The 27,797-nt window shown below is 38.6% G+C and overlaps 1 protein-coding gene across 1 annotated transcript in view; it reads left to right on the top strand.

Annotated features, from left to right (window-relative positions):
• The window catches only part of PTEN (phosphatase and tensin homolog), a 103,857-nt gene that overhangs the window by 9,776 nt on the left and 66,284 nt on the right, over positions 1–27,797 (top strand). The window contains exon 3 of the mRNA XM_004607499.3: positions 13,478–13,562. Coding sequence (XP_004607556.2) covers positions 13,478–13,562 — 85 coding nt within the window. The remainder of the gene's footprint in view (positions 1–13,477; positions 13,563–27,797) is intronic.

Raw genomic sequence — 27,797 nt, 5'->3', positions numbered from 1 at the left:
TCATCAGATCTGGGTGGACTATGTGCAAGGCAAATGCCCTACCTGCTGTACTATATCTCCAGCTCCCAAGATTTTGTATTTCTATTTCCAGGTGTGATTGGTTTAGGGATCATGCTTTGTGGACACATCTCACCTCAAGCAATTTTTGAATATGCTTACCTCATTTAGATTAATAGAATGTGTACATATATATTATTTAATTTTATCTATAAATCCTAAATTGCTATGTGTGGAGGATATTATTCTAATAATGTAGATGAGGCAATGAATGAGCTTTGAAATGCAGTTTAGGGCAGGAGAGAAAGTACAGGGGTTAAGGCAATAAATAGTACAGGGGTTAAGGCACTTGCTTTGCATGTAGCTGACTTTATTTCAGTCTTTGGCAACTGTATAGTCTTCTGAACACTGCCAGGAATAATACCCAAGCACAGAACTGGGTGTAGCCACTCAACATCTCTGGATGTTGCCCAAATGCCCCCACCAATGTTTTTTTTTTCAAAGACGTTATAGTGGAATGGAAGTTGCGTAGATTTGAGAGACAGCTAAACCTTTGCTTCTAAAAACAGTCACAACTACTTACAGGATTACATAACAACGTGGGGGGTGATTTTAAAATAAATCTATGTTAATAATTGTAAATGCTTGATTTGTAAATCCTGGGTTTCTTGGGTTTGATTTTTGTGCCACACCCTGTGATGCTCAGGTTTACTCTTGGCTATTCACTCAGGAAATAATTCTGTCACTGCTTCGGGGACAAGATGGGATGCCCAGGATCTAACCCGAGTCAGTCGCATACAAGGCAAGCGCCCTACCCTCGTATTATATTTCTGGTCCCTATATATAATGATTTTATATATTAATATGTATACGTTTCTTGGGGGAAAAAGGTTTGAGGAAAAAAAAGTTGTTAAGGTCTAGTTAAATTCTGCTGAGCCACTTAGCAGTTATGTAATAAAAAGACTCTACTTAACCTTAATGAACCCTAATTTCCACATCCCCAGTGTGATGGTAAAAATTCTTGTAGGGTGGTTATTTAGGTTTCTTCGAAGTATAGTTTGGGCCAAAGAGATAATAGTACAAGGATTTAGATACTTGTCTTGCACTCTGCTGATCCCTGTTCAAGCCCGGTACCACATGTGTTCCCCCAAGCACATCTAGGAGTAAGCCCTGAGCATAACTGAAGTCAGGGCTTATTCCCTTCTCTGACTCCCTCTTCCACAACGCCCGCCCCCCAAATTATAAATGCTTTTAGTATATTGATTTTCAACTGGTGATGATTCCATCTTGTCTGGCATTTGGCATGGCAATGTTTAGAGATATTTAGATGAGACTTAATATCTTACAGTGTATAGGACAGGCATTACTACAGTTGTCCTTCACAACTATCCTAACTGCTAACTTGAGACCCTAGTTTAGAGTTATAAAGTAACTGGTCCAAAATTTTAAATGCATGACTTTCTATAAAAGTCACTATTTTTGCTCTTTGTGGTATTTAAGAAGGTTTAAACTGATCTATCCAAGTAATCCAAAAAAGTTTATTTAAAGAGGACTTGTATGTTGTTTGGCTGATTGTTAAAGTGTTGCTTTGAATTCCTCTTAGAAAAGGCTGAAGGGGGCTGGAGGGATAGCACAGCGGGTAGGGCGTTTGCCTTGCACGCTGCCGACCCGGGTTCAAATCCCAGCATCCCATATGGTCCCCTGAGCACAGCCAGGGGTAATTCCTGAGTACAAAGCCAGGAGTAACCCCTGTGCATCGCCAGGTGTGACCCAAAAAGCAAAAAAAAAAAAAAAGAAAAGGCTGAAGATATTTTCAGTAGGTGTAATGCACTGAAATGTGATACTCAGATGGTTGTTACCTAGAACTTCTATTAGTATGAATATGTTTTATTTTATTAAGAGACATTTTGAAAATTTTTAATTTTAAATTGTAGTTTTCAGAGTCATTCTTTTTTTTTTTTTTTTTGCTTTTTGGGTCACACCTGGCGATGCATAGGGGTTACTCCTGGCTCTGCACTCAGGAATTACCCCTAGCGGTGCTCAGGGAACCATATGGGATGCTGGGAATCGAACCCGGGTCGGCCGCATGCAAGGCAAACGCCCTACCCGCTGTGCTATCGCTCCAGCCCCTCATAGTCATTCTTGACTAGTTTTTCTTAATTTTGGCATTGTGGGCTGTTGGCAGATAATTTGCTCCTAGTATGTTTTTTTTTTGATTAGTGCATTTTTTAATCTTAAATTCTAATGCTATCTTTCTTATGAGACATTAAATTTATATTAAATAGCAAATTTTGATATGAAATTTTTAAAGATGAAGATACTAGAACTGATCTTGATATGCATGTATTAACACTTTTTTAGATCCTGAATTTGCTTTATCTGTTGAACTGAAGTTCTTCATTAATCCACTTGAAACATGTACTAATGTGAAGTTCTTAGGAAAGTATGGGATATGAGTTTTCGGTTCAGCTGGTGAAGAAAAGATACCAATTGAGTAGCTTAGAGGGTTATTTTTTTTTCCTCTTATTTTTTTCTTATTTAAATTTTTAAGTAAATGAAAAAAATTTATGCACTTTTGATCTGTCAAATTTCCTTTTCTTATTGTAGAAATTATTTTGATGAAAGTGGATATGGAAATTAACTTGAATAAGTGATTATGTTTTTACTCAAGTGATTTTTAGCCCTGTGCTTTCCTGTCTAATCAGAAAGGTTATGGCTTGTCATATTACTGTGCCTTAAAGCATTTTTTGATGGATATGATGTACATTTATTTATACTGTTGCCTCAGTAATTGTGATAGTAATTAGTAAAGGTTTGCTGTACATTTGCATCTATTTCTTTGTGATCAAAATTTCATTTTTTAAGGTTTTATCTGTAAGATAACTGAAACGAAAATAATTTTAGCTATTAACTAAATAATATTTTTCTATGACTTTATTAATATAGTTAGAGCAAAAAATAATGAACTCCTAAAATTTGTTAGAATACTTTTTTTCCTACGTGAGAAAAACAAGGAAATTTTGATCTAGTTGTGGTATATACTTTTTTGGGTGCCATTCTTAGTGTATAGCATACTAAATTCAACTGTAAGTATAGTATAACTTTGTATTTCTGAGTTACATTCAATGTGAAAGAATACAAAACATGAAGGCTAGTTGGAGTCTTTTTAATACTGAAAAGTTCACATAGAATGTGATTATTGTGTAGTGTCCAAGAATGAAGTTTTGCCATCTGTTACTCAAATTTAGAAAAAATTTAAGATAATCTAGTGATAGAAATGGTTTTGACATTTCTATTTTTGGAATCACCTCTTAGGAGTTTTTAGACTAATATATATATATATATATATATATATATATATTTTTTTTTTTTTTTTTTTTTTTGGTGAAGACCCAAACCTTGCAGTACTCAGAGCTGACTCCTAGCTCTGCATTCAAGGATCACTCCTATGTCTCAGGGGATCATAAGGGATTCGAAGAAACGAACCTGGTCAGTTGTGTCCCTCATGAATTTTTAATTAAGCTTTTGCAAAAATAAAACTTAATGGTTTGCTGTTTGCGTTTTTTTGTATTTATATCTATATTTTATCTTTACCTGTATTTTGTTTTGTACCTATATTTTATTTTATTTTTGGTTTTTGAGCCACATCTGGAAGTGCTCAGGTCTTAACTCCTGGATATATACTTACTCCTGGCTGTGCACTTAGGGATCACTCCTGGCAGGCTCTAGTGACCATTGCGGGTACCAGGGATTGAACTCTAGTCTGCCACTGCAAGGGAAGCCATATTTGAAGGTGTTTGAGAATACCCTCTGTATTATTTCTTTGGTTCCTGTATCTGTACTTTAAAATACAAAGATAATAGTTGAAAACTAAAGATGGCTGAAAGTTTAGCTTTATCATTAGCTTTTAAAGAATCATATAAATATGTATATTTTGTATATTTAAGTGGAAAGGTTTTAAAATGATATTAATTTACATAATTATTTTGATACTAACCTTGTTGGTTGATGTTGGGGCTACACCTGGCAGTTTTTACTTTTGGCTCTGTGCTTAGGGGTCAATCTTGGTGGTGCTCAGGGGACCATATGTGGTGCTGTTGATCAAACCAGGGTCAGTCACATACAAGGCAAGTGTCTTAACCTTGTACTATCTCTCTTGTCCCCAAAGATTTTGATTCTTTGGGGCAGAGAGGTAGTACAGCGGTTGGGTGTTGGCCTTTCATGCAGCTGACCTCGGTTTGATCCCCCCCCAGCATCCCATATGGTCCCCCAAGCATCGCCAAGAGTAATTCCTCAGTGCAGAACCAGGTGTAGCCCTTGAGTTTGGCCCCCAAACAAAAAAGACAGTGGAAAAAAAAAAAGATTTTGATACTTTCATATTTTTAGAGTCCTAAAGGTTGAATTTAGGGCCTCAGTGTATGTGAAATATATGCTGTTCCTCTGAGCTGCATCCAAGACCCTTAAGATTTTTATGCTTTCAAGCTGAATGCTTCTTAACAGTTGAAGTAGCACTGTAGCACTGTCATTCTGTTGTTCATCGATTTGCTTGAGCAGGCACCTATAACGTCTCCATTGTGAGACTCATTGTTACTGTTTTTGGCACATCGAATATGCCATGGGTAGCTTGCCAGGCTCTGCTGTGCTGGTGGGATACTCTCGGTAGCTTGCCGGGCTCTCCGAAAGGGATGAAGGAATCAAACCCGGGTTGGGCCATATATAAGGCAGATGCCCTACCCACTGTGCTATTACTCCAGCCCAACAGTTGAAGTATAGGAATCTATTATTATCTAAACATGGAACTGATTGAGTATTTTCCTTCTATAATCAGTTCTTATACCAGTAAATGAGTTTCCCTATTTTGCTTTTGTAAATTTTATATCACTACAGAAGTTTTTCCTACTGTAATTTGTTTTCACCTTCAAAAATTTTGGGTCTTCGCAAGTTTCATAGAAGTCTTTTAAAATTAATTGGGTATTAGGCTTAATATTTGGTTTGTCTTAATCAATTTTATTTTATTAGTGATAATGTTTTTTGAGAATCTTGTTTTCATGCCAAATTATTAATATCAGAAATAGTTTAGATACGGTTTTGTTTTCACAAGTAGAACTTTGGGGCCTCTATTTTTTGTATTTGTGACAATTTCAAATTAATGTCTGATGGAAGTATATTGTTTCTGTTAGCATCATTTTACAAAGTTTGTTCCGATCTGAGTTTGAATAGGCCATTAAAAGAATAATGTTCCATGTTTTTTTTATTTTTTCTTTTGTTGTGCTGGGGAACAAATCCAGGATCTCATGCAATACCAGGCATTCCTCCACCCCTTAGCCACATTGTTGGCCCTCAGAATTTTGTCTTTTGAATAGATAATGTGTGAAAAAAATTACTTCTCTTGTATGAAGTGAGACACATTTATAGGTGAGATTAACAAAGTACTAAAAGCTTGCTAGTATTTAAAGGGCCTGAAGTGTTAGGAGCTCCTTTCTGTTGTTTTCATTATACTCCCATCTAACTATTGATATTTTTGTCTTTGTGAGTTGAACTTAATCATTTTCTTAAAGTTTATTAAGTGATTGAAGAAATTGACTCCTGGAACTTGAGAGATAGTATAGTGGTGTCCCCAGGCACCACTAGGAGTGAGCCCTGACCACTTTCTGGTGTAGCCCTAAAAGCCAAATGAAAAAAACACCTTCCCTGTCTCTCCTATAGCAAAACAAAAAAATTGACTTCTTAGTTTTACTTAAAATTTTTTAGTGTTTTTGAATATTATAATTCTAAAACTAATCATTTTAGCAATTTTGCTTTTATCTCTTAATTGCAATAATTGGATTCATTCTGAAATAATATCCCTTCAGAAACAAAATTTCTAAAATTGAGTTATCTGTATAAATCAAGCAATGCAGATGTACTCATATGTTAACATATTTAAAAATAGCATATAATTAAATTTTCAGATAGAATTTTGGTATTTCAATCTGCTTTCAGATTTGAGATGCTTTTATTTAGGCAATCATACTTAAATTATTAATTATACTTAAAATATTTTCAGTGGGAGTATAAATTAATTTGTAATGTTAACAGGTGATTATTTCTTTTTTTCCTTTTTTTGGTCACACCTGGCAATGCTTAGGGGTTTACTTTTGGCCCTGCACTTGGGAATTACTCCTGGCGATGCTTAGGGGACCATATGGGGTACCAGGGATTGAACCCATGTCAGCCACATGCAAGGCAAATGCCCTACCTGCTGGGCTATTGCTCTGGCCCCGTAACAGGTGGTTGTTATAAAATCCGTAATATGATTTTTCTCATTATAGTTGTGAATTCCAATGTCTTTCTAATTTAAAACCTCTTTTAAAATAAATGTTTTTAATCACCTCAGATTAATAGGGATTTCTTTGAACGGCAACTTTTTAAAATGGAAATTGGTTATATATTATATTTTTGGTTAAGTTAATAGGAATACTGAAACCTTGCCCAAGACACATTTGATTAGAATTTTTTTAGTGTCTTGTCTGTATAGTAGTTTTTTAATACTTGTAGATTTGTTCTCTTTGCATCTAAAAAAATCAGTAGTGAGAAATCTTGGAGTCTTATTTTTTTCATAATGCTAATAAGTGAATTGTCACTAAATGTTACAAAGCTTTTGTTCTTAAACAGTTGACATCTCTAGGCATCTTCTGTACTATGTTGAGATGTCTTTTTTTTTTTTACCCTGTGAAACTTAAGGACATTTTTGTTTAACCATAGAGTAGCCGAATGTTTTAATGACTTTAGTTGGGCACTTCTGGTAAAAATAAATGGTAAAAGCCTTGCATTGTAATAGAATGCTATTATAGCATAACATACAAATTGGAATACAGCAATTGACCATGAAAAAACTCTTATGTACTTTAGTGCTGGATCTATGCTATAACTTTAACCTGTATGATCTTTTCTATGCATCATTAACATTTAGAAAATCCTGAGTAGCATTTATATAATTTTGACAAGTATGTATAATGCATAGTTGGAACTAAAAATATATTTAGAAAGTTTTTTTGTGGGGGTGGGGGTGGAGGATGGGGGCTCTACACTCGGTGGTACTCAAAAATCTTATTCCTGGCACTGTGTTCAGGGATCACTCCTGGAGGGACTGGGGATCATATAGGCTGCCAGGGATCAAACAGCATGGCTGCTTGCAAAGCACATGCTCTACATATTGTACTCTTGCTTTGCCCATTCCCCCCATTTTTTTTTTTTTTGTAGGAACACACACACACACACACACACACACAGAACTAGAGAGAGAGAGAGAGAGAGAGAGAGAGAGATTGTGTTTTAACAGCTAAGTTTTGAAACAGGAATTATGTCTTATATTCATCCAGAGACCTAGGAAGAAGGTCATTGTTTGGTGTACTCATTAGAATTAGTTAGTTGGGCAACTTAAGCTTTTAGAAGAATACAGTTGTAGATTTGAGTGGTTGTAAGTATATTATTTACTAGTTCTATTAAAAACTTCTATTAAAAATTTTGGTTGAGGGAACTCATTTCTCAGTAACATACAAAGTATTTGTACATTGGATTTTATTAACATTTTTTCCCCCTGCTTGCCCGCTTCAGTTTTATTGAAATAAATTTAGAGAAATGTGAGGGGAGAGAAGTAGAGCTGTATGTTGGAGAGAACATGGGCTTCTCCAGAGTGGAACAAGTCAGAACATTAGATTTGAGTTTTGCTGGTATTATTAGTGCCTTGAAAAGATATTATTTTGGTATTCTAATTTTCTTAAATAAAGTTTAGGGTCTTGATTTATTTTTTAATTAAATATAGTCTTAATGTGTCTGACTCGAAATGCCTTCAAAGCAATACTTAAATCCTTAAGAAAAAAAGTTGTTTATGACCGGAAATTATCTTTCCCTATTTATGTCCCTGATTTACATGTGTCTTTTTTCTTACTGTCCTGTGGCCTCTTCACTAAATAATTTTTATCTGCCAGTGGGCATTTACTATTTTTAAAACTAATATTTCTTCAGGCTAAGTACTCTAGTTTCTTTACTGTGTTTGGATTATATCCATATTTTTATCTTTTTCTTTCTTTTTCTCCACCCCCATAGTTTCTTTTTCTCTTTTGCCCCCTTACCCCATTTTTCTACCCTCCCTCCCAGCAGTAATCAGGGACTACAGGATTGATGCTGCGTTGGGTATACTCGGGGTGTTCTGGGAATTAAATCTGGACCTTCCATGTGCAAAGTTTGGTTTCAACCCATTAAGCTTACTCTTCGGCTTAATTTTATTATTGAGTTTTTGGTTATTGGGCCATACCTGGTGGTGCTCAGGGGGTTCTTCTAGGTGGTGCTGGGAGATGTGGTTGTTACAGTGGATCTATTCCTGGGTCTCCTGCTTGAAAAGCCATGTGTTCAACGCTTTTGAGCTCTCTCTGCCTGAAGGACCTCCCCCCTTTTATTCTATTTAGAGCAGCACTATTGTGAGCATCTTTGCAGTGTTTTCTTTCTTTCCTTCTTTTCTTTTATTTAAACTTTGTTAGAGTATATTACTAGAGTGGGACTGCTGCAATAAAAGACTTAACACATTTACTGCTCTTTGTTACAGGTTGTAGATATCTTGTCAAATGAATCAGGTTTTAGTGTTGCTACTAAGTAGCAGAATTACTAGCAATTCTGTTACCTTTAAAGATGAGTTTTGGGGCTGGAGTGATAGCACATCGGGTATCACGGTTTGCCTTGCATGCGGCCGACCTGGGTTCGATTCCCAGCATCCTATATGGCCCCCTGAGCACCGCCAGGAGTAATTCTTGAGTGCAGAGCAGGAGTGATCCCTGTGCATTGCCGGGTGTGACCCAAAAAGAAAAAAAAAAAGATGTGTTTTGATTTGAAAAGTGAAATCTAACCTTCTGGGGTGTGTACATGTGCGTGTGTCGCGCGCACACGCACACACACCTCTCATTGCATTTTGCTCCAGCTTCTGGGGTGTGTCTCACACATACAGACACACACACACACACACACACACACACACACCTTGCATTTCATTTTGCTCCCGATTTGAATCCCAGCATTGCATTTTCACACACACACACACACACACACACACACACACACACACACACACACACACACACACACACACACACACACAACACCCCCATTGCGTTTTGCTCCCCTGATTTGAATCCCGGCATTGCATTTGACCTCCCTTGTATTGCCTGTGGTTTCAATATAGAAACCAGGTCCAAATAATTTATATCTTTAATAGGGAAAAATAAAACCTAATAAATATGAATTCTTTTTTAAATAAAAAAGTAATGGAAGTCCGTGAGAGTAGTTGGATATTTAAGTGTAATATGATTAGAAAGCTTAGTCATATAAGATAGCTGGAACATAAACTTGGAAAATATTTGTTCAATTTTTTTTGTAGGCTGGAGGGCCCAACTTTTTGGCAGTGCTGAGGGAACCCAGAGCTCCTTCTGATGATTTCTGGCACATAGTAAATGCTTCTTTTTTGAGCAGTAGAGGAGCTTCCCCACCTGTGTTGGGGAGCTGGCAGTGGAGACCTGGTAATAAGGTGTTCATGTGCTGAGGGCGTCTTAAGGAACTGTGGCTCAGCCTGAGGTGGATCTTGAGCTAACTCAAGGCATACAATCTGCTTATTTGAGCTGTTGCTATGGTTTCATATTTTGTAAATTTTAGTAAGTGCTTTTAGAGTCATTTTTATTGTGCTTTTTTTTTTTTTTGTTTTGCAGGGGGATGGGGGTTTAGAAATTCAGTATTTAAATGCAGAGCTGATTCTAAATATACATGGGAGGATATTTTATGATAATTAGGAAATAGACTTGTAGATAATTTAAAAGCAAGCATAATTAAAAATGTGGTAGCAAAATAATATAGTTTCATTCTAAAAACAAAATGTAAAACAGGCAAAAATGAGAATAAATATACTTCCATTACTTAGAGATTATTGCATTTGTGTCTATGTTTTTTTTTCATACAATTGATAATATACTATACATTTTCTTTTGAAACCCTTTTTATTGGTCAAGAATGTCAACATTTCCATTTCTGTAATTTAAAAAAGTATCCTATACTGAGATTATAATAGAATTCCTCTATTTGACTCAAAATGCTCCTTCCTTTTGGCAGGGTTATCTAAAACTAGTGTTTCTCAACCATTCTCTGACCTTGGCCTTTTTCTGACCTTCTCTTCCTTTGGATCCCCTGTTCTAATTGGCCCTTTGCCTCATGCCATGGCTGCCCCCCATTTGGGGGATTTTTTTTTTTTTTTTGGTCTGTAGTGTCTTGGAATATCCTGGGAGCCCAATAGAAGCCATATATTCCCCAGTTGAGAAGCACTAGTCTAAAACTGTACCATGAAAGTATTGTAGTCTTATACCTGTAAATTTGGCTTAAGTGAATTTTTAAGTGTTTTTGAATCAAGGGTAGTTAATTCTCTCCTTCGTTTAAAATGATAAGACATTAAAAAAAAAAAACATTTGAGGGGGCCTAGGAAATAAGTAGAGCTGGTAGGGCATTTGCCTTGCACTTAGATCCCAAGCATATGGTTTCCCTGAGCTTACCAGGAGTGATCTCTGAGCTCTGCCGATTGTGGCCCCAAAACAAAAACAAAATTACACACAGAAAATTTTGGAAAGAAACTTTGATGTCCTAGGGCCTTTTTAATTTGTTCAGTTTTCTCTCAAATTTTCATTTAGCTTGTTCTATTCCATGTGTTCTCTGTAAATGTATAATAGTTGTTGAAGTCTGAGAATTTCTGAGGTTAAAAATAACTTGGCTGTCATAGATGATGCTGTGTTACATGGAAAGAAATTTCTTGCATCATCACATTGTAAGTTACTATGATTATCTTAGTGATGCTAAATGATCACTGAAATTAGAAAATATGAGAATGTTTTCTTCTCAGTAGTCAATTTTATCTGTTTCTCTAGGAAGAAGTGTTCTTGTCAGGTGTTACTGGGCTCTGTAAGAAAGTTAACTTACACATCATCCACTCAACATACTGGTTTAGCATCATTTAGCATCATGATCCTTGCTTTATTTACAGTTAGTGGGACTTGTAAAAATAATATTTTACCTTTTTATTTTTTTTTTATTTTTTTATTTTTTTATTTTTTTTTGCTTTTTGGGTTACACCCGGCGATGCACAGGGGTTACTCCTGGCTCTTTACTCAGGAATTACCCCTGGCAGTGCTCAGGGGACCATATGGGATGCTGGGAATCGAACCCGGGTCGGCCGCGTGCAAGGCAAACGCCCTACCCGCTGTGCTACCACTCCAGCCCCTATTTTACCTTTTTAAACTGGTGTTTTATATTATGAAATGGGGCTGATGGCTGACCTTAAAACTCAGGTCCTGAACCAGTGAGATAATACAGAGGGTAGGGCACTTGCTTTGCACCCACAGTCCCCCTGAGCACGTCTAACAGTGAATTCTGAGCACAGAGCCAGGAGTGAACCTTGAGCACTGCCAGGTGTAGGCCCTCTCCCCTCCAAAAGAAACAAAAACCCAAATACCTAGTTTCTACATGAAAAGCAGACTAACTTTATACTCTTAACCTTTACTAGTTTTCAAAGTGAAATACTCATCTCCACCTTTAGGTGAATGAATAAAGCATAATGTTAAAGAAAACTCTCGAATAGGTTACTGGAATTTGTGAGTTTTGACTAATGTTTGAATAGAATGATTCCAGAATGTGCAAAGAACTTACAGATGATCATAAAGGGAGGCTATAAACCTCTGCAATGGAGCTGTAGGTTTGTGTCAAAAATACAAGAAATTTGAGAGGTTTGGTGGTGGAGCTCAAGAGGAAATGAGAATTGGACAAAATGTGTAAAATGTAATTGTTATATAAAGTTAATTTTGATATAAATTCTTAAATGTTGTATTTTTGTTTCTTTTATTTTGGGGGCCACACCTGGGTGCTAGGATTTTCCTGGCTCTGCCCAAGACTGACTCTTGTTGCTCTCTAGAACCCGAGTCAGCTGCATGCAAGCCTAGCACCTTACCTCCTATATATTATCTCTCTGGCCCTAGAAGTTTTGTTTTCTTCCAACTGTAGTGTGTTACATATTTGAATATGCTAAATATTGTCTTGATTGGAAATAAGATGAAGTTTCTACTTCAGGACTGGAGTGATAGCACAGTGGGTAGGGCCTTTGCCTTGCACGTGGCCGACCTGGGCTCAATTCCTTCGTCCCTCTTGGAGAGCCCGGCAAGCTACCAAGAGTATCCTGCCCACACGGCAGAGCCTGGCAAGGTACCCATGGAGTATTCGATGTGCCGAAAACAGTAATAACAGGTCTCACAATGGAGATGTTACTGGTGCCCACTCGAGCAAATGGGACCATGGGATGACAGTGCTACAGTGCTATTTCAGTATTATCATAGCATAAATCCCAAGCATTAAAAGAGATCTTAGTGGTTTGTTGCTGCTATTTCTTTGTTGCTGGAAGTCCAGGACCTCACACATGCTACCTGTGAGCCACATCCCCAGCCCTCTTAGTGGTTGTTTGTCTTAATTTAATCATCATTACAGTAGGAAACTGAAAACCAGAAAGGTTAAGTGATTTGACCTATTATACAACTAGTTAGTGGCATAGCCAGCTATTAATATGGCATCGTAACTATTAATTGTGTTTACTTTTCTCTACAAAGTGGTGCATTTTACAAACTTTGAAAATTAGAAGTTGTACAGCCTTATTTGTTTGTTTATTATGGTTCTGGGACCACACCTGGTGTGCTTAGGGCTTAGCTCCCATCACTTCACCCAGCTGAGGATCACTCTTCGCAGGGCTGGGAACCATATGTGGTGCTGGTGCTGGGGATTGAATTTAGGTTCGTCGCATGCAAGGAAAGTGCCCTATCTGCTGGACTATCGCTCCAGCCCCTATTTTCATTTTTGTCTCAACATACTATAGTTCTTTGATATAAAACGTAAAATGTGAAAGTGTGTTTTTATTTTTAATGCTTTGACTATGGAAGTTTCCTTATATATAGGTACTTGTGTGTGTGTGTGTGTGTGTGTGTGTGGTGGATCTTGAATGTAGGGGCCTGGCACATGTCTCCTTTATCATTCAGCTGTGTTCATTGCCAACTTAGGTATATTTTTAGCGTGCTAAGGAGAGGGATTTGAAAATTACCTTGTTGTGTATTATTTTGATGATCTTTTTTAGAATTAATTTCCTGTATTTCTTTTTTTAACCTGCATTTTATAATTATATATTATGGATTTACATTATTAGCTTTTTATTAGTATAGGTGTGTTCTATGTACATAAAGCTTTTTTTTTTTCTGGCTCATCCTATTTTTTAAAATTAATTATTTTTTGATTGAATCACCTTGAGATACAGTTACAAACTTTCAGTCTTACAATAATCGAGTACCCATCCCTAAAGCTTTCTTTTTATAATTATTTTATGCCATTTATGTATTGCATTGTTGCATATTTCAGATACTTCCTTAACTTAAGTACTCAGATATTTATCCAAACATTATTGCTATGGGGTTTCCTGCAGAAAGACTTGAAGGTGTATACAGGAACAATATTGATGATGTAGTAAGGTAAGAATTTTTAATTTTCTATTTCATAATTGATGTTTTACTTATGCTGTATTTTCAGTTTGAAAAGCTTTGTAAACTAGAGAAAACGATATGCTTGATGTAAACTTTTATTTTTATTATGTTCGTGCTTTGTAACTACCTGTCTTTTTTTAGTGACTTAATGGACCTCTGGATTACAGTTCACTTGATAAGAACTGACCTTTTACATACTCAGGTGAATGTGATATGGCTTTATGGACTCCATATAATGCCTCTCACCAGGACAGTGTAATGAGTTACATTATGATTTTTATTTTTTATTTTATAATTGGATATTAGGCTTAAAAACTCTTTAGTTAGTGGTTTATGTACTTAAATTTATTCATCCTAAGATTTAGATAACTGATACTATGTATTTTTGTGTAGTTTGTAATGGGGCTTAAGTATACTAAGGAACTTGGTAATAAGGATATAGAAAGGAATTTTTTGGCTTACCAGTCTAGTTTTGTTCACTTTATGATTTTTCATAATTTTTAAAGTGTATCATTCAGTTCAGAATATATTTATGACATGAATACTTCCTAGTGCTCTCAGGAATTTGTGTCTGCTGTGTAAATCATGTTAATATATTTTGCTGTGCAGTTTTCTCTTAGTATCTCTGGAAGGTTAACTTCAGGATCCCATGTACAACAAAATCTACAAATGCTCAAATTAATCATATTGTTTGTGAGTAGCTTGGATACTTTAAATCCTCTTTAGATTGCTTAAAATACCTAATGTAAGTGCTACATAAGTAATTCTTGTACTATATTGTTTAGGGAATATTGACAAGAAAAAAGGCTATATTGTTTAGGAGAGGGGCCATAGTAGACCTTACAATATGGCGCATAACTCACTCATGATTGTGTGAATTCACAAGGAAAGCCAACTGTATTGAATTGGGTATTTTTTTGTCTTTATATTAAAAATTAAATTCAGAATCTATAAAAATCCCAAAAAAAGCCCTCTGAACTTCTTTCTGGTTTCTGTTGTAACAATAGATGCCACGAGATTGTCAGAGGTACTGTTTAAGGACTTAAAAATAGGAAAATAGGGCCAGAGAGAGATAGTACAGTGGGTGGGGCACTTGCTTTGCACGTGGCTAACCCAGGTTCAATCTCCAGAACTACATATGGTCTCCCGGGCATCAACATATGGTCAGGGATGACCTTCAAACCAAAACCAAACCAAAAAAGGGAAAATGAATTTGCCTTCTCATAGTTAGGTATGATGCAAGTCAGGAATGCTTATCATCACAGACCCATGAGAGGGACATTTAAATTGGCTGTAATAATACATATCTATGAGAATGCAGTGGGTGGGGCCGGAGAAACAGTGCAAGGGTCAAGGCACTTGCCTTGTATGCAACTGGCCCAGGTTTGATCTCCTGCACTGTATAAGAGTCACTGTGTGTAGAGCAGGGATAAGCCCTGAGCACAGCTGGCCATGGCCCCAAAACAGAACAGAACAAAACAAGACCAAAAAAAAAAAAAAGCAAAACAACACCCCAAGCAAAAACAAACTTGCAGTGGGTGATAGGAAAAGAGAGTGAAGTAAATGGAGTAAAATGGAGAATAGGGGACATGAGCAGCGAGAGTCACTGGGCCATGCAGTCTGTGGTACAATCTTTATAGCTTAGATCAGAGCTTCCCAAAATTATTTGGTTTACTACCTTAAAAAAGAAAAGAAAAGAAAAGAAACAAGCCCTGCATTTCTCCCTACCCACAGAAGTTGATCAAATAGTCAAGAAGCACCCCAGTAGCATTCAAGGTAACTATTGCCCTCTTGAATTGCTTCAGTGTCCCCCATAGGGCTGGTATCACTTTGGGAAAACCTGAGTGATAAATGATCAGTGCAGTAGCAGTATTATTATTTTCTGTTGTTCTGTTTTTTTTTTTTTAAAGGTGGGAAAGGGGTTTTGGGCTACACTGTACACTGGGTTGTGCTCAAGGCTTATTCATGATTCTGCTCTACTCTGGCATCATTCCTGGCAGTGCTTGGGGGAATCATTTGCAATGACAGGTTTTAACCAGCATCAATCTCATGCAAGGCTAATGCTTACCTCTTACCATCTCTTTGACTTACAGTTTTTAAAATATGTTTCATTTTAATTCTTTTGTCTTGTGGCCACACCTGGGCTGGAGCGTTAGCACAGCGGTTGGGCGTTCGCCTTTCACGAGGCCGACCCGAGTTCGATTCCTCCGTCCCTCTCGGAGAGCCCCGCAAGCTACCGAGAGTATCAAGCCCAAGCGGCAGAGCCTGGCAAGCTACCCATTCGTATTGGATATGCCAAACACAGTAACAATAAGTCTCTCAATGAGAGACGTTACTGGTGCCTGCTCGAACAAATTGATGAGCAACGGGATGACAGTGACAGTGACAGTGGCCACACCTGACAGTACTCAGGACTTATCCTAGCTCTTAGGGCTCATTCTTGGAAGTACTGAGAGGACTATGTGTTGTGCTGGTGATCCCCTAGTGCAAGGTAAGGACCCTAACTGCTGTACTATTTTGCTGACCTCTTCCCCCCTAAAACAACAACAACAACAGCAGCAGCAGCAGCAGTGTTCATTAAGGAAGTTATGCAGTCTTTTTTCCAAAATGAAAAATGAAAATGAGTGGTCTGGAGCAATAGTACAGTGGGTAGAGCATTGGCTTTGCATGAGGCTGACCCAGCTTTTGTACCTGGCATCCCATATGATCCCCTTGCCTGCCAGGATTGATTCCTGTGCTCAGAGCCTATTGTCTTGTACCTTTTCTTTTTTTGAGGTCGGGTGGTGGCCTGGGACCACAACCAACTTTGCACAAGGATCATTTTTGGTGGTGCTAGGGGACCCTGTGTGGTGCTGGGAATCAAACTGGGATAGGCTATATACAAAGCAAACACCCTAACCTCTGTACTATCTGGCACTCTACTTTTTTTTTTTCAAACCAAAACTTTTAGTTGGATTTTTTTTTTTGCCTTTTATTGGGATAGTTAAAATGTATTTTAAATATTATCTAATTTTTTTTTTTTTGGCTTTTGTTTTTGGGCCACATCCAGCTGTGCTCAGGGCTTACTTGTGGCTCTGTCTCAGGGGTCACTCCTGGTAGGTTTGGGGGACCATGGGTTGCTGGAGATCCTACTCGGGTTGGCCATGTGCATGGCAAGCACCCTACCTGTTGTACTATCTCTCTGGACTTTCAAATAGGAAATTTTATGTAGATTTAAGACTTTACTATTGTGTATTATTGCTTTGAGTAAAATTAAATTGCATGGTCTGAAGTGACAATACAATAGTTATTATCTGAGCCAGAGCCAGGAGTCAACTCCTGAGCATCTCCAGGTGTGGGCTCCTCTACTTCCCCAAATCCACAAATATCTTCATCCTAAAATGTTCAAGCATTCTTTATTTTGTTTTATTTTTATTTTTTTGCTTTTTGGTTACACCCGGCAATGCTCAGGGGTTACTCCTGGCTCTGTGCTCAGGAATTACTCCTGACGGTGCTTGGGGGACCATATGGGATGCTGGGAATTGAACCCGGGTCGGCCGTGTGCAAGGCAAATGCCCTACCTGCTGTACTATCACTCCAGCCCCTTTCAAGCATTCCTTAATTATTTTGGGATGTGGTTTGTAGTGGAAATCTGAATTTTACACTTGAGGTAAATGCAAAGAATTTTGTGTCAATTTTTAGCTTTTCCTTTTGAGGTTGCTTCTTAGTATCAAGAATTAATATAAAAAGTTAGGGTAAGAGTGATAGTACAGGGGGTAGGGTATTTGGCTTGGCATGTGGCAGACCTGGGTTTGATCCCTGGCATCCCACACGTTCCATGAGCCCTGCGGGAAGTAAGCCTAGAGCATCAGGTGCATAGCGAGGAGTAAACCTGAGCATAGTCAGATGTGTCCCAACCCTCACCCTTCCATTTCCCCCCCCCTCCCTTCCCCTGCAAAAAGAAAAGGAAGGAGAAGTAATCCAGTCAAATTTTTTGGGTACCATTTGACTGCATATTTTGTTTAATAAGTAATTAGACTTGATATGGTAAGATAGTTTACATTTCCAAGAAGGAAAACTGAAGAAGTATTTTTTTACTGATATTTTCTTCTTGTCCTATCATTGCCACCTCTCCTGTGTCATCTTGTTACAAAGTTCTTACTCTAACCTGCTGGTACTATGAAGCAATGTTTTATTCAGATAATTGATTATTCTTTGATATGTATGTTAATCTTTTCCCTTGGGTTAAAACTGAATCTGTGTGATCTGGTATAAATCTAAGCACTCTAACAAATTGATGCTTCATGTGTTTAATAGACACAGCTGTAGAACTGTTTTGTCCTTAATAAATCAGGAAAATGTATGCTTAATGGAGGTGAACTGACTTTATAGCTGCAGAACCTCTAATAGGCCACTGTGCATTATAAATCTCCATAGAATCAAATTCTTATATGCTGGCATACTTTTTCTTTCCTCCTTTTTCCCTCTCTTTCTCACATACCTTCTCTCATCTTTTCCTTTTATAATACTAAATATAATTTTTTTTCTTTTTTTTTTGCTTTTTGGGTCACACCCGGCAATGCACAGGGGTTACTTCTGGCTCTGCACTCAAGAATTACCCTTGGCAGTGCTCAGGGGACCATATGGGATGCTGGGATTTGAACCCGGGTTGGCCGCATGCAAGGCAAACGCCCTACCCGCTGTGCTATCGCTCCAGCCCCTAAATATAATTTTTATGAATATCTTATGAAACAGAATTGGGTCACTGTTAAAATGACAAAGACTCATAACAATATTTTCTTCTAGTCTCAATTAGTATGAAATTATCCTTTTATTGAAAAGATTTCCAAAGTGGCAGTATTCTATTTAATAAGTAAATGTTTAGAGCTTAATCTGGTGATATATAATGATTTTAAAAAGTCTATTATTGTTATTTTTGGGTTTTTGACCACTCCAAAAAGTACTCAGACTTACTCATTTTTTTTCTTTTTTGGGCCACACCCAGCGATGCACAGGGGTCACTCCTGGCTCTGCACTCAGGAATTACCCCTGGCTCTGCTCAGGGGACCATATGGGATGCTGGGAATCGAACCCGGATTGGCCGCGTGCAAGGCAAATGCCCTACCCGCTCTGCTATTGCTCCAGCCTCCAGACTTACTCTTGATTCTGTGCTCAGAGATCACTTTTGGTGGTGCTTAGGGGACCATATGGGGATGGAACCCAGATAGGCTGCATGCGAGATAAGCACTTAATCCCTCTATTATCTCTCTGACCTCAAGTCTCAGAGCATTTTATTTTTGGGGGGTCGTACCTGCTTGTGATAGCAGCTTACTCTTGGCTCTTCACTTAGGGTTCACTTGTGGTGGGGCTGGGGGACCCATATGGGGTGCTGGGGATCAAACCCGAGTCATTCGTGTGCAAGGCCAGTGCTCTAACCCCTGTATTACTGCTCTGATCCCAAGACTATATTATCTTTTATCATGATCACGATCACGATCACGATAGCCCAGTAGCATCTCATTTCGTCCTTTCCCTGAGATCTTAGAAGTCCATCTGGACTTGGCCCTCCCAACGATGTTGCACTGGGGGCTCTTCAGGTCAGGGGAATGAGATCCAACTTGTTACTAGATTTTGCATAAAAATACACCATGGGAAGCTTGCAAGGCTGTCCCATGTGGGCAGGAAACACTCAGAAGACTGCCAGTTTCTCCCAAAGGGAGAAGCAGGCTAAAGAGAGCTTGCTTTCAAGTCTCTGGATGTTGACCGTTGATGGGATTACACACACCTGGGTTCCTCTGCCGGTACCTTCATGCATGAGGCCTGTCCGAACGTGTAGAGAGGAGCCTCCAGCATGGCTGCAGCTAGGTTCTGGTGGTCTTCGGCCGCCGGGAGCTCTGGGTTCCTCTGCCAGTATCTTCATGCATGAGGCCTGTCCGAACATGCTAGAGAGGAGCCTCCAGCATGGCTGCAGCTAGGTTCCGGTGGTCTTCGGCCGCTGGGAGCTCTTCTTGGGGTGAAGAGGGAAGCTGGAGCCCATCCCCTCCGAGGGGCCCCGGGGAAGACAGCCAGGAGTGCGGGCAAGAGACTCTCTGCATCGCTCTCTTCTGAGAGCTTGCTTTTAAGTCTCTGGATGTTGACCGTTGATGGGATTACACACACCTGGGTTCCTCTGCCGGTACCTTCATGCATGAGGCCTGTCCGAACGTGTAGAGAGGAGCCTCCAGCATGGCTGCAGCTAGGTTCTGGTGGTCTTCGCCACCGGGAGCTGTGCTTGGGGTGGGGAGGGAAGCTGGAGCCCATCCCCTCCGAGGGGCCCTGGGGAAGACAGCCAGGCGTGTGGGCAAGAGACTCTCATATTTAGTATATATCTTTTATACTATAGCTTTATTTGTTTTTACTGTATTTTAGAAATTTTATTATAATTGAATCTAGTGCCTTCCTTTTATACTATTTAAAAAAATACGACTTATTGCTGAAGAAGCTTTCTGATTATTCCCTTTTAATTGATATCTGATCTCAGTCAACTGATTTTTACTAAAAAGGGGAGTACGGTTATTCTGTTCAGAACAATTGAAAAATAGCAAGAGAGATTGTGTGGTAGGTATGGTGCTTGCCTTGAACATTTCTGACCTGTGTTTGATCTTTGCACTCGTTTTGGCCCCTGAACCCTGTCATGTGTGGTCCCTAAACACAGAACCAAGTTAAACCATGGCATTCGGGTGTGGCCCAAAACCAAAATAAATCAATAAAAAGAATGGGGAAGAAGGACCAATGAAGTGGTTCAGTTGTATAGAATGTGCCTTGCTCCATCAAAAGTAAAAAAGAATAAAATAAAGAATTAGCAAAAGGTTAGTTAAGGGAAAGCTTCTAAATAAGAGGAAAGATACTAGAAAAATTCCAATAATTTTTTGTTTGTTTCAGGGCCAATCTGGTGGTGCTGAGGGCTTACTCCTGGCTCTGCCCAAGTATTTTTTCCTGGCAGGGCTCGAGGAGACCGTTATGTATTGTGGGGATAGAACTCAGGTTGGTGGTGTGCAAGGCAAGTACCCACTGCTCTATCTAGCCCCTTTTCCTACATTTGAAAAAATGTTTTAAATTATATAGTTCAGCCACATATTTTTGGTACTGCCACAGGTTTTGTGACTACCATTTTTATTAGTTTTCAAAACATGTTTGTAAGCCCAAAAGAAAACCTTGTACCCATATGTGGTCCTAGGAATTGAACTTGGGTTGGCCACTTGCCTACCCACTGTATTATGTATCTGGCCCCTACACATGTCATTTTGTTAAATTCTTAAATCTACCCTCATTATATAAATGGTTTAAAACAAGTATATACTCTGTCCCATGTGCCACAGTTGGTAAATAGTGAGGTTGAGTGAAGTTGAGAGCTAGAAGCTCTTTTAGATTTCAACTGTGATTTATTAAATAACCATATAATCTTACATATCAGAGGACAAAAACTGGAAACTCTAGACTAATTTAGCCTGTCCTTTAAAAAGAAATATTTTTGATGTTAAAAATTTATTTTCTTGGGGCTGGAGAGATAGCACAGCGGGTAGGGCGTTTGCCTTGCACGCGGCCGACCCGGGTTCAAATCCCAGCATCCCATATGGTCCCCTGAGCACGGCCAGGGGTAATTCCTGAGTGCAGAGCCAGGAGTAACCCCTGTGCATCGCCAGGTGTGACCCAAAAAGCAAAAAAAAAAAAAAAAAAAAAAAAATTATTTTCTTAATGAAGGCATTGTGGTTTCCAAAGTTATTCATAAGGGCCAGTGAGATAGTACAGTGGAAGGGCACTTGCCTTGCATGAGACACATCTGGGTTTGATTTCTTAGTCTGTCCTTTTTTTTGGCTTATTACAGTATTTTCCATACAGTGTGGAAAATCATTAAAGAAGGTGTTTTCTGATATTATTACACCAGAAAATTTAGGATTTGATTGTCTAGATTGAAAAAAACCATATATAGTGCCAAACAAAAATGAAATAGGACAATAACAAATTATTATGAAATTTCTGTAAGAGTATCAGAAATAATGAGACTGCCTCAGGAACATTCAGGGTCATTTTGGAAGGACTGGGAATATGAATGGTATCTTCTTGACAATAGAATTTAAGAAAGATGGTAGGATAGCACTTCAAAGAATCTGCGGTCAGCTTAGAATTGTGTATCAAGCCTGTCATCAAAGAAAGTGTGAAAGTACGGGGAGAAGCAGTTCAAGGACTACAGAAATGTTCACAAAACATTTCTTGGTAGGTTACTAGTCATTATGCCCTCACAAAGCAAAGGGAATAAACCATGAAAGTAAAGGCTTTTATTAAATAGTCTTCAGCTCAGAAGTAACAAAAGAGCACAGGATGCCATAAACTGAGTAGCAACTACTCATTGGAGCAGAGTGAGATTCTTGGGAAACTAGATGAATTAGAAACAGGAAGTAATGAGTAATATGTATGGATTCAACCCAAAATTGTAATATTTCTATTTGAAATGAAGAAAAAGGAAACTTGTTGGTACTCCTTGATTTTGCAAACCCTCTCTACTGTGACAGAAAGTATATAGGTAATTGTTAAATCAATAGTAGTACTGAGTATAGTATTAAAATTCTCAAAGAATTCAGGTAATTGAGGGTGGTTGCTTTGTGGGATAAGAAATAAAGGTTTGAGAGTGAATGCGATGGAGTCAAGTATTCGTTTTTAATTGTGGTGGAAAATAAGTAAAATTCATTCCACGGTTACCACTTTTTAGTCTATACTTGAATGTCAATAAGTACTTGTTGATGTTATGCAACCAGCACTGCTATTTATCTTGTAAAAAATTTTCTTGATTCCACACTCAATATTGTTTAGGACTTACTACTGGCTTTGTGCTCAAGGATCACTCCTAACAGGGATTGGGAGACCACAATTGGATAAGTGGTTTTGAGTAGCAAACCTAGGTTGTCTGCAGCAAGGTGAGTTCCTACCTACTACTGAACCATCTTTCCTAGCCTCCAAACTTTTTTATTTTACCTTAAGAAAGTTTTTTTTTAATCTAAAACTTTTTATTTACTGTGGATGGTTCATTTCTTTTTAATAAACTTAATTTGAGAGGGAGAGTATTGTGGGTCACTCCTGGAGATGCTGGGGGAGCAGCAGTAGTACATATGCTGTACTAGGGATCAACCAGGATCAGTTGCTTGTATGGGTGGTATTTTACTTTCTGTACTGTATCTCTTCGATCCCAATGTAAAACTTTTTTTTAAATGATTTTTACTGAAACATTCCTTAATAATCATCACTGCCCACTCCTCTTAACTGCTCTCAAATACTGTTCTCTTTTCTCTGTGTTTGACTTTCATAGCTACCTTATAAAAGTGGAGTCATGTAATACTTGTCTTTTTGTATCTTGTTTCTTTTAGCATGATGTCTTTAAAATTTATTGATACTATGATGTTTAATTTTCATTCATTGATGGACACTTGCTCATTCCCATCCCCCCTCTATTAGTTATTGCTTTTTGTTTGTTAGTTTGTTTTGGGGCCTTATCCGGTGGTGATCAGGACTGACTTCTGGCTCTGTGCTCACTCCTGCCAAGCTTGGGGAAGCCATATGGCGTTTCGGGGATTGAACCTAGGTTGTCCGCAAGTGTGCAGGGCAAATGTCTTACTCACTCTGCTGTCTCTCCCTCCCACTATAATTTTTTTTAAGGCCTTTTACCCAGAAGTGTTGGGGTGCCAGGGCAACTCTCAGTGGTATTTAGACCTGGTGGTATAATTTTGAAGGCAGGTGCTTAGCATGCTAGGGTTGAGGGCCTAGATCTCACCTGGGGAGGTGAGGGATGGTGCTTGCCCCTTCCTATTTTTTGGGGGGCGGGGTCACATCCAGTGATACACAGGGGTCACTCCTGGCTCTGCACTCAGGAATTACCCCTGGCAGTGCTCAGGGGACCATATGGAATGCTGGGAACCAAACCCGAGTCGGCCGTGTGCAAGGCAAACGCCCTACCGCTGTGCTGTCGCTACAGCCTCCGCCCCTTCCTATTTTTAATTGAAATAATGTTTTAGGTGTCTTTGCCTTTTATATTTTATAAATAATTCTAGTGTGAATGTGGATGAACCAGTGTGTTCTGGAGCTGCTCTTAGTTTTGGTGTTAAGGGGTTGCTCCTTTTATGGTGCGTTGGCAACCATGTGATGCCAGGGATCAAGCCTCTACGGCAGGCACCACTTTTCATGTCTCTCTGGCATTATGATTTGCAATACAGGTATTGAAAGGTTATTGTATATATCACTTTCAAGGCCTGAATTTACACCTGGAAATGGTCAAATGTTGATTGCTTAATTTTCTAAGGAATTTATACAGTACTGTGGTTTTCTACAGTGACCTACTCTGACCCTAATATAAATTGTATTTTTAAGAAACTTAAATTTTAGGAGCCAGAGCAGTAGTACAGTAGGCAGGATGCTTGCTTTGCATGTGGCCAGTAGGGATTTGATCCCAGATACCCCATATTGTCCCCCGAGCACTGCCCAGAGTGATCCCTGATCATAGAGCCTTGAATACAGCTGTTTATAGCTCCCATACAAACAAAAAACAGTCAAACCAAAAAATTTAAATTTTACTAAGAGTTCTATATATATCCTGGGTCTCAATTCTTTTCAAATAATATTGGTTGCAATATTTTTCTCCATTCTTTCATTGGCTTTTTTACAATGTTGATGTCTCCTTTCATGTATAGTTTATAATTTGATGCAGTCCAATATATATTTTGTTGCCTGTATTTTAGATGTCACAATCATTGCTAAATCTAGTAAGGTCATGAAACAGTTATCCTATGTTTCCATTTTATAGAATAAAAGTTTTACATCTTTTTTAGGTTTTTGATCTGCTTTGAGTTAATTTTTATATATGGTTTAAGATAATTTAGGATTTTATATCTTGCTTAAGATTTTTATATTTGGTTAATTTTTATATGTGGTTTAAAAGCTGTTGGCTTTAGCATGCAGATACTCAGTTTTCCCAGTACCATTTATTGAAAAGACTGACCTTTCCCCATTGAATGCCAGTAGCACACTTGTTAAAATACAATTTTCATCATATATATTAGGTTTATTTTTGGGCTTTCAGTTCAGTTCGTTTGGTGTGGGTCGATGCTTCCTAGCTTTGTAGCCAAGCCAGTGCCATGTTTTCTAGCTTTGTAGTCAGTTGAAATCAGGAACTTTGAGACCTAAAGCTTTTGTTCTTCAGGGCTTTTATTTGGCCATTCACGCTCTTTAGAGTCCATGTGAATCTTAAGATGGAATTTTCTATTTCTGGAAATAAAATTGTCAGGATTTTAATAGTAATTATTTGAATTTGCAATTTTCGTGTTGGGCAGTATCGAAATCTTTGCAGTATCAGGTCTTTAGTTCAAGAGCATACACAGGCCGCCTTTCATTTTATTTGGGTTTTTGATTTCATTAAACTTTATTTTTTAGTTATGTATAGATTATTATATCCATAGATAAAATTAAAAAGAGGGGTAGGAGTGTAGCTGAAAGTATATTGGCTCTGGGTTTGATCCCTGTATTGTATGCCCCACCCCTTACACTGAGAAAGTAACTCTGGTGGCTCCAAACACTGCCAGGATTGATATCTTTAGGGTCTCCCAATAGCTTGGGAGGGGGGGCATAAAACAACTGGATCATTTATTCCTTTCACATGGAAAATATAAGTTTGAGAAAAATTCTTTTGGATTTTTAGTTTTTAGTATGAAAATACAACTGATCGTTGCATATTTTGTATGCTACTACTTTGCTGAGTTTGTTTACTGGAACAGTCTTCTATTATTGTGTAATATGTTAGCTGTGGAGTGTTTTTCTTTATTTCTTTTGGTTCTTGGGCCACACCCAGCTGTGCTCCTGGCTTGCTCTTGGCTCATCACCCAAGGATCACTCCTGGCAGGGCTTGAGATTCTGGGGATCAAACTCAGTTTGATGGCATGCAAGACCGATCCCTTACTTTCTGTATCATCTCTCCAGTCCTCCTTTTTTTTCTTTTTTAATAGCCTGTTGGTTTGTGTATAGGGTAGTGTATGGGCCACTTCCAGTGTTGCTCAGAAACTATTTCTGGTCCTGTGCTAAGGGGTAATTCTGGTGATGCTCAGGGAATCATGTATGGTGCCTGGGATCAAGTGGGGTCAGTGGCAAGCAAGGCAAGCACTGTACTCTCTGCCTGGCCCCAAGACTTTTAATGTGTTTAGAACTTTTTCAGTCTCACAAGTATATTGAATATAAATTAGAGATTTCCTGTACACTCCCTCCTTCCACATGTGCTTTTCCTCCATTATTAATTTTAAGTGATGCATGTACACTGACACATCATTATCATCCAAAGTTCATAACTTTGCATTTAAGGTTATTCTTGGTGTTGTACATTCTGTGGATTTGGATATATTCATTATCTGTGTTCTCCATTATATTTAGTATTGTACAGAATAATTTCATATAATGGGGCTCATCTAGTATATTATATACTCAAAACTCTGAAGCTTTGACCATGGGAGTGGGGGGGGGGAGAGAGAGAGAGAGAGAGAGAGAGAGAGAGAGAGAGAGAGAGAGAGAGAGAGAGAATATTCTGAGTCTCTCTGCTTGTGTTGAAGGCACAAGCCTTGCATACATATAGCCACTGTAGTATGATCTGCATATGGTGCCCCAAGCACAGCCAGGGAATTATGTCTGAACACAGACCCAGGAATAACATCTGAGCGCTGTGGAATGTAGCCCGCAAAAGATAAGAAAACCTGTGCTCTTCTTATACAATTTAGCAATTTATTTAAAGTCCAATGATGAAAAATGATAAAGATAACTGAAGAAGACATTTTACTTTTTTTGGGGGGGGGTCACACCTCGCAATGCACAGAGGTTACTCCTGGCTCTGCACTCAGGAATCACCCCTGGCGGTGCTCAGAGGACCATATGGGATGCTGGGAATCGAACCCAGGTCGGCCGCGTGCAAGGCAAACACCCTACCCTCTGTACTATTGCTCCAGCCCCAAAGAAGACATTTTAAAGTTTTGTAGAAAAAATAAATATACTTTGACTGGCTGGTCAAGCAAATGTATCTCTTGGTATTCACTCAGAGTTGGAAACTTAGTTTCACATGGAAAACACCTATACCCAGATGTTATGCTTGAATGACTGACCTAAAATAACTGTAGCACTGTCCTCCAGTTGTTCCTCAGTTTGCTCGAGTGGGCACCAGTAACGTCTCCATTGTGAGACTTATTACTGTTTTTGGCATATCGAATACACCACAGGTAGCTTGCCAGACTCTGCTGTGCGGTCAGGTAGCTTGCCGGGCTCTCTGAGAGGGACGGAGGAATTGAACCTGGGTGGGCCGCATGCAAGGCAAATGTCCTACCGGCTGTGCTGTTGCTCCTAAGGGGAATAGGGGGAAAAGATGAAGAAAAGGAAAAACAGACTTTGGATAGTAAATCCTCTGAAGCCATTTCAGTCCGTGGGGATTGCATCAGTGGCAGCCTGCTTACTTCTGTTCACCAAGTCCACAGTCAGAAGCTACAGTTAGCAGTCACAACACATATTTGGAGGATGCAGTCTCAGAAATTGGTGCAGGCTCCTCATGGAGCCTGAGTGGTGCATAGCTGCTGTCAAATAAGACTTGAGATAAACTGAAGCTTCCTTATATTCTGTCTAAACTTTCCCCGGAAAATTGGAAACTTTTGAATAGAGCCCACAGTTCCAAAGTAGTGACATCAGACATTATGCCTGTACAGTTTTTGTCTAGGTAGGAGGGTGGATTCCTGGTGCTTCTTATTTTGCCACTTTCCCTAAATTGTACTTTATTACTAATTTTTTTAATAACATTTTTTTTTTTTTTTTTGCTTTTTGGGTCACACCCAGCGATGCTCAGGGGGTTACTCCTGGCTTTGCACTCAGGAATTGCTCCTGGCAGTGCTTGGGGGACCATATGGGATGCCGGGGATCGAACCCGGGTCAGCCGCGTGCAAGGCAAACGCCCTACCCGCTGTGTTATCGCTCCGGCCCCTAATTTTTTTAATAACATTTTGACAAAAATTTAAAATTTTAAAAATACACATTGCTAGCGTTTTTAGAACAATTTGAAAGCAGTTCTTTGAGAAAACAAAAACTTTTAAACTGTAGAGATTTTTCATTGCCACATTTGTCTTTAGTAGAATTTAGACTTTTTATAATTGAACTTATCAGAAGTAAGTTTTGTTAGACTGGTTTCCTAGATTTTTCAAGGTT

This window comes from Sorex araneus, chromosome 11, assembly GCF_027595985.1.
Source record: "Sorex araneus isolate mSorAra2 chromosome 11, mSorAra2.pri, whole genome shotgun sequence".
Lineage (NCBI taxonomy): Eukaryota > Metazoa > Chordata > Mammalia > Eulipotyphla > Soricidae > Sorex > Sorex araneus.
Note: the sequence above shows the minus strand (reverse complement) of the source record. Positions and strands in the feature narration are given on the sequence as shown.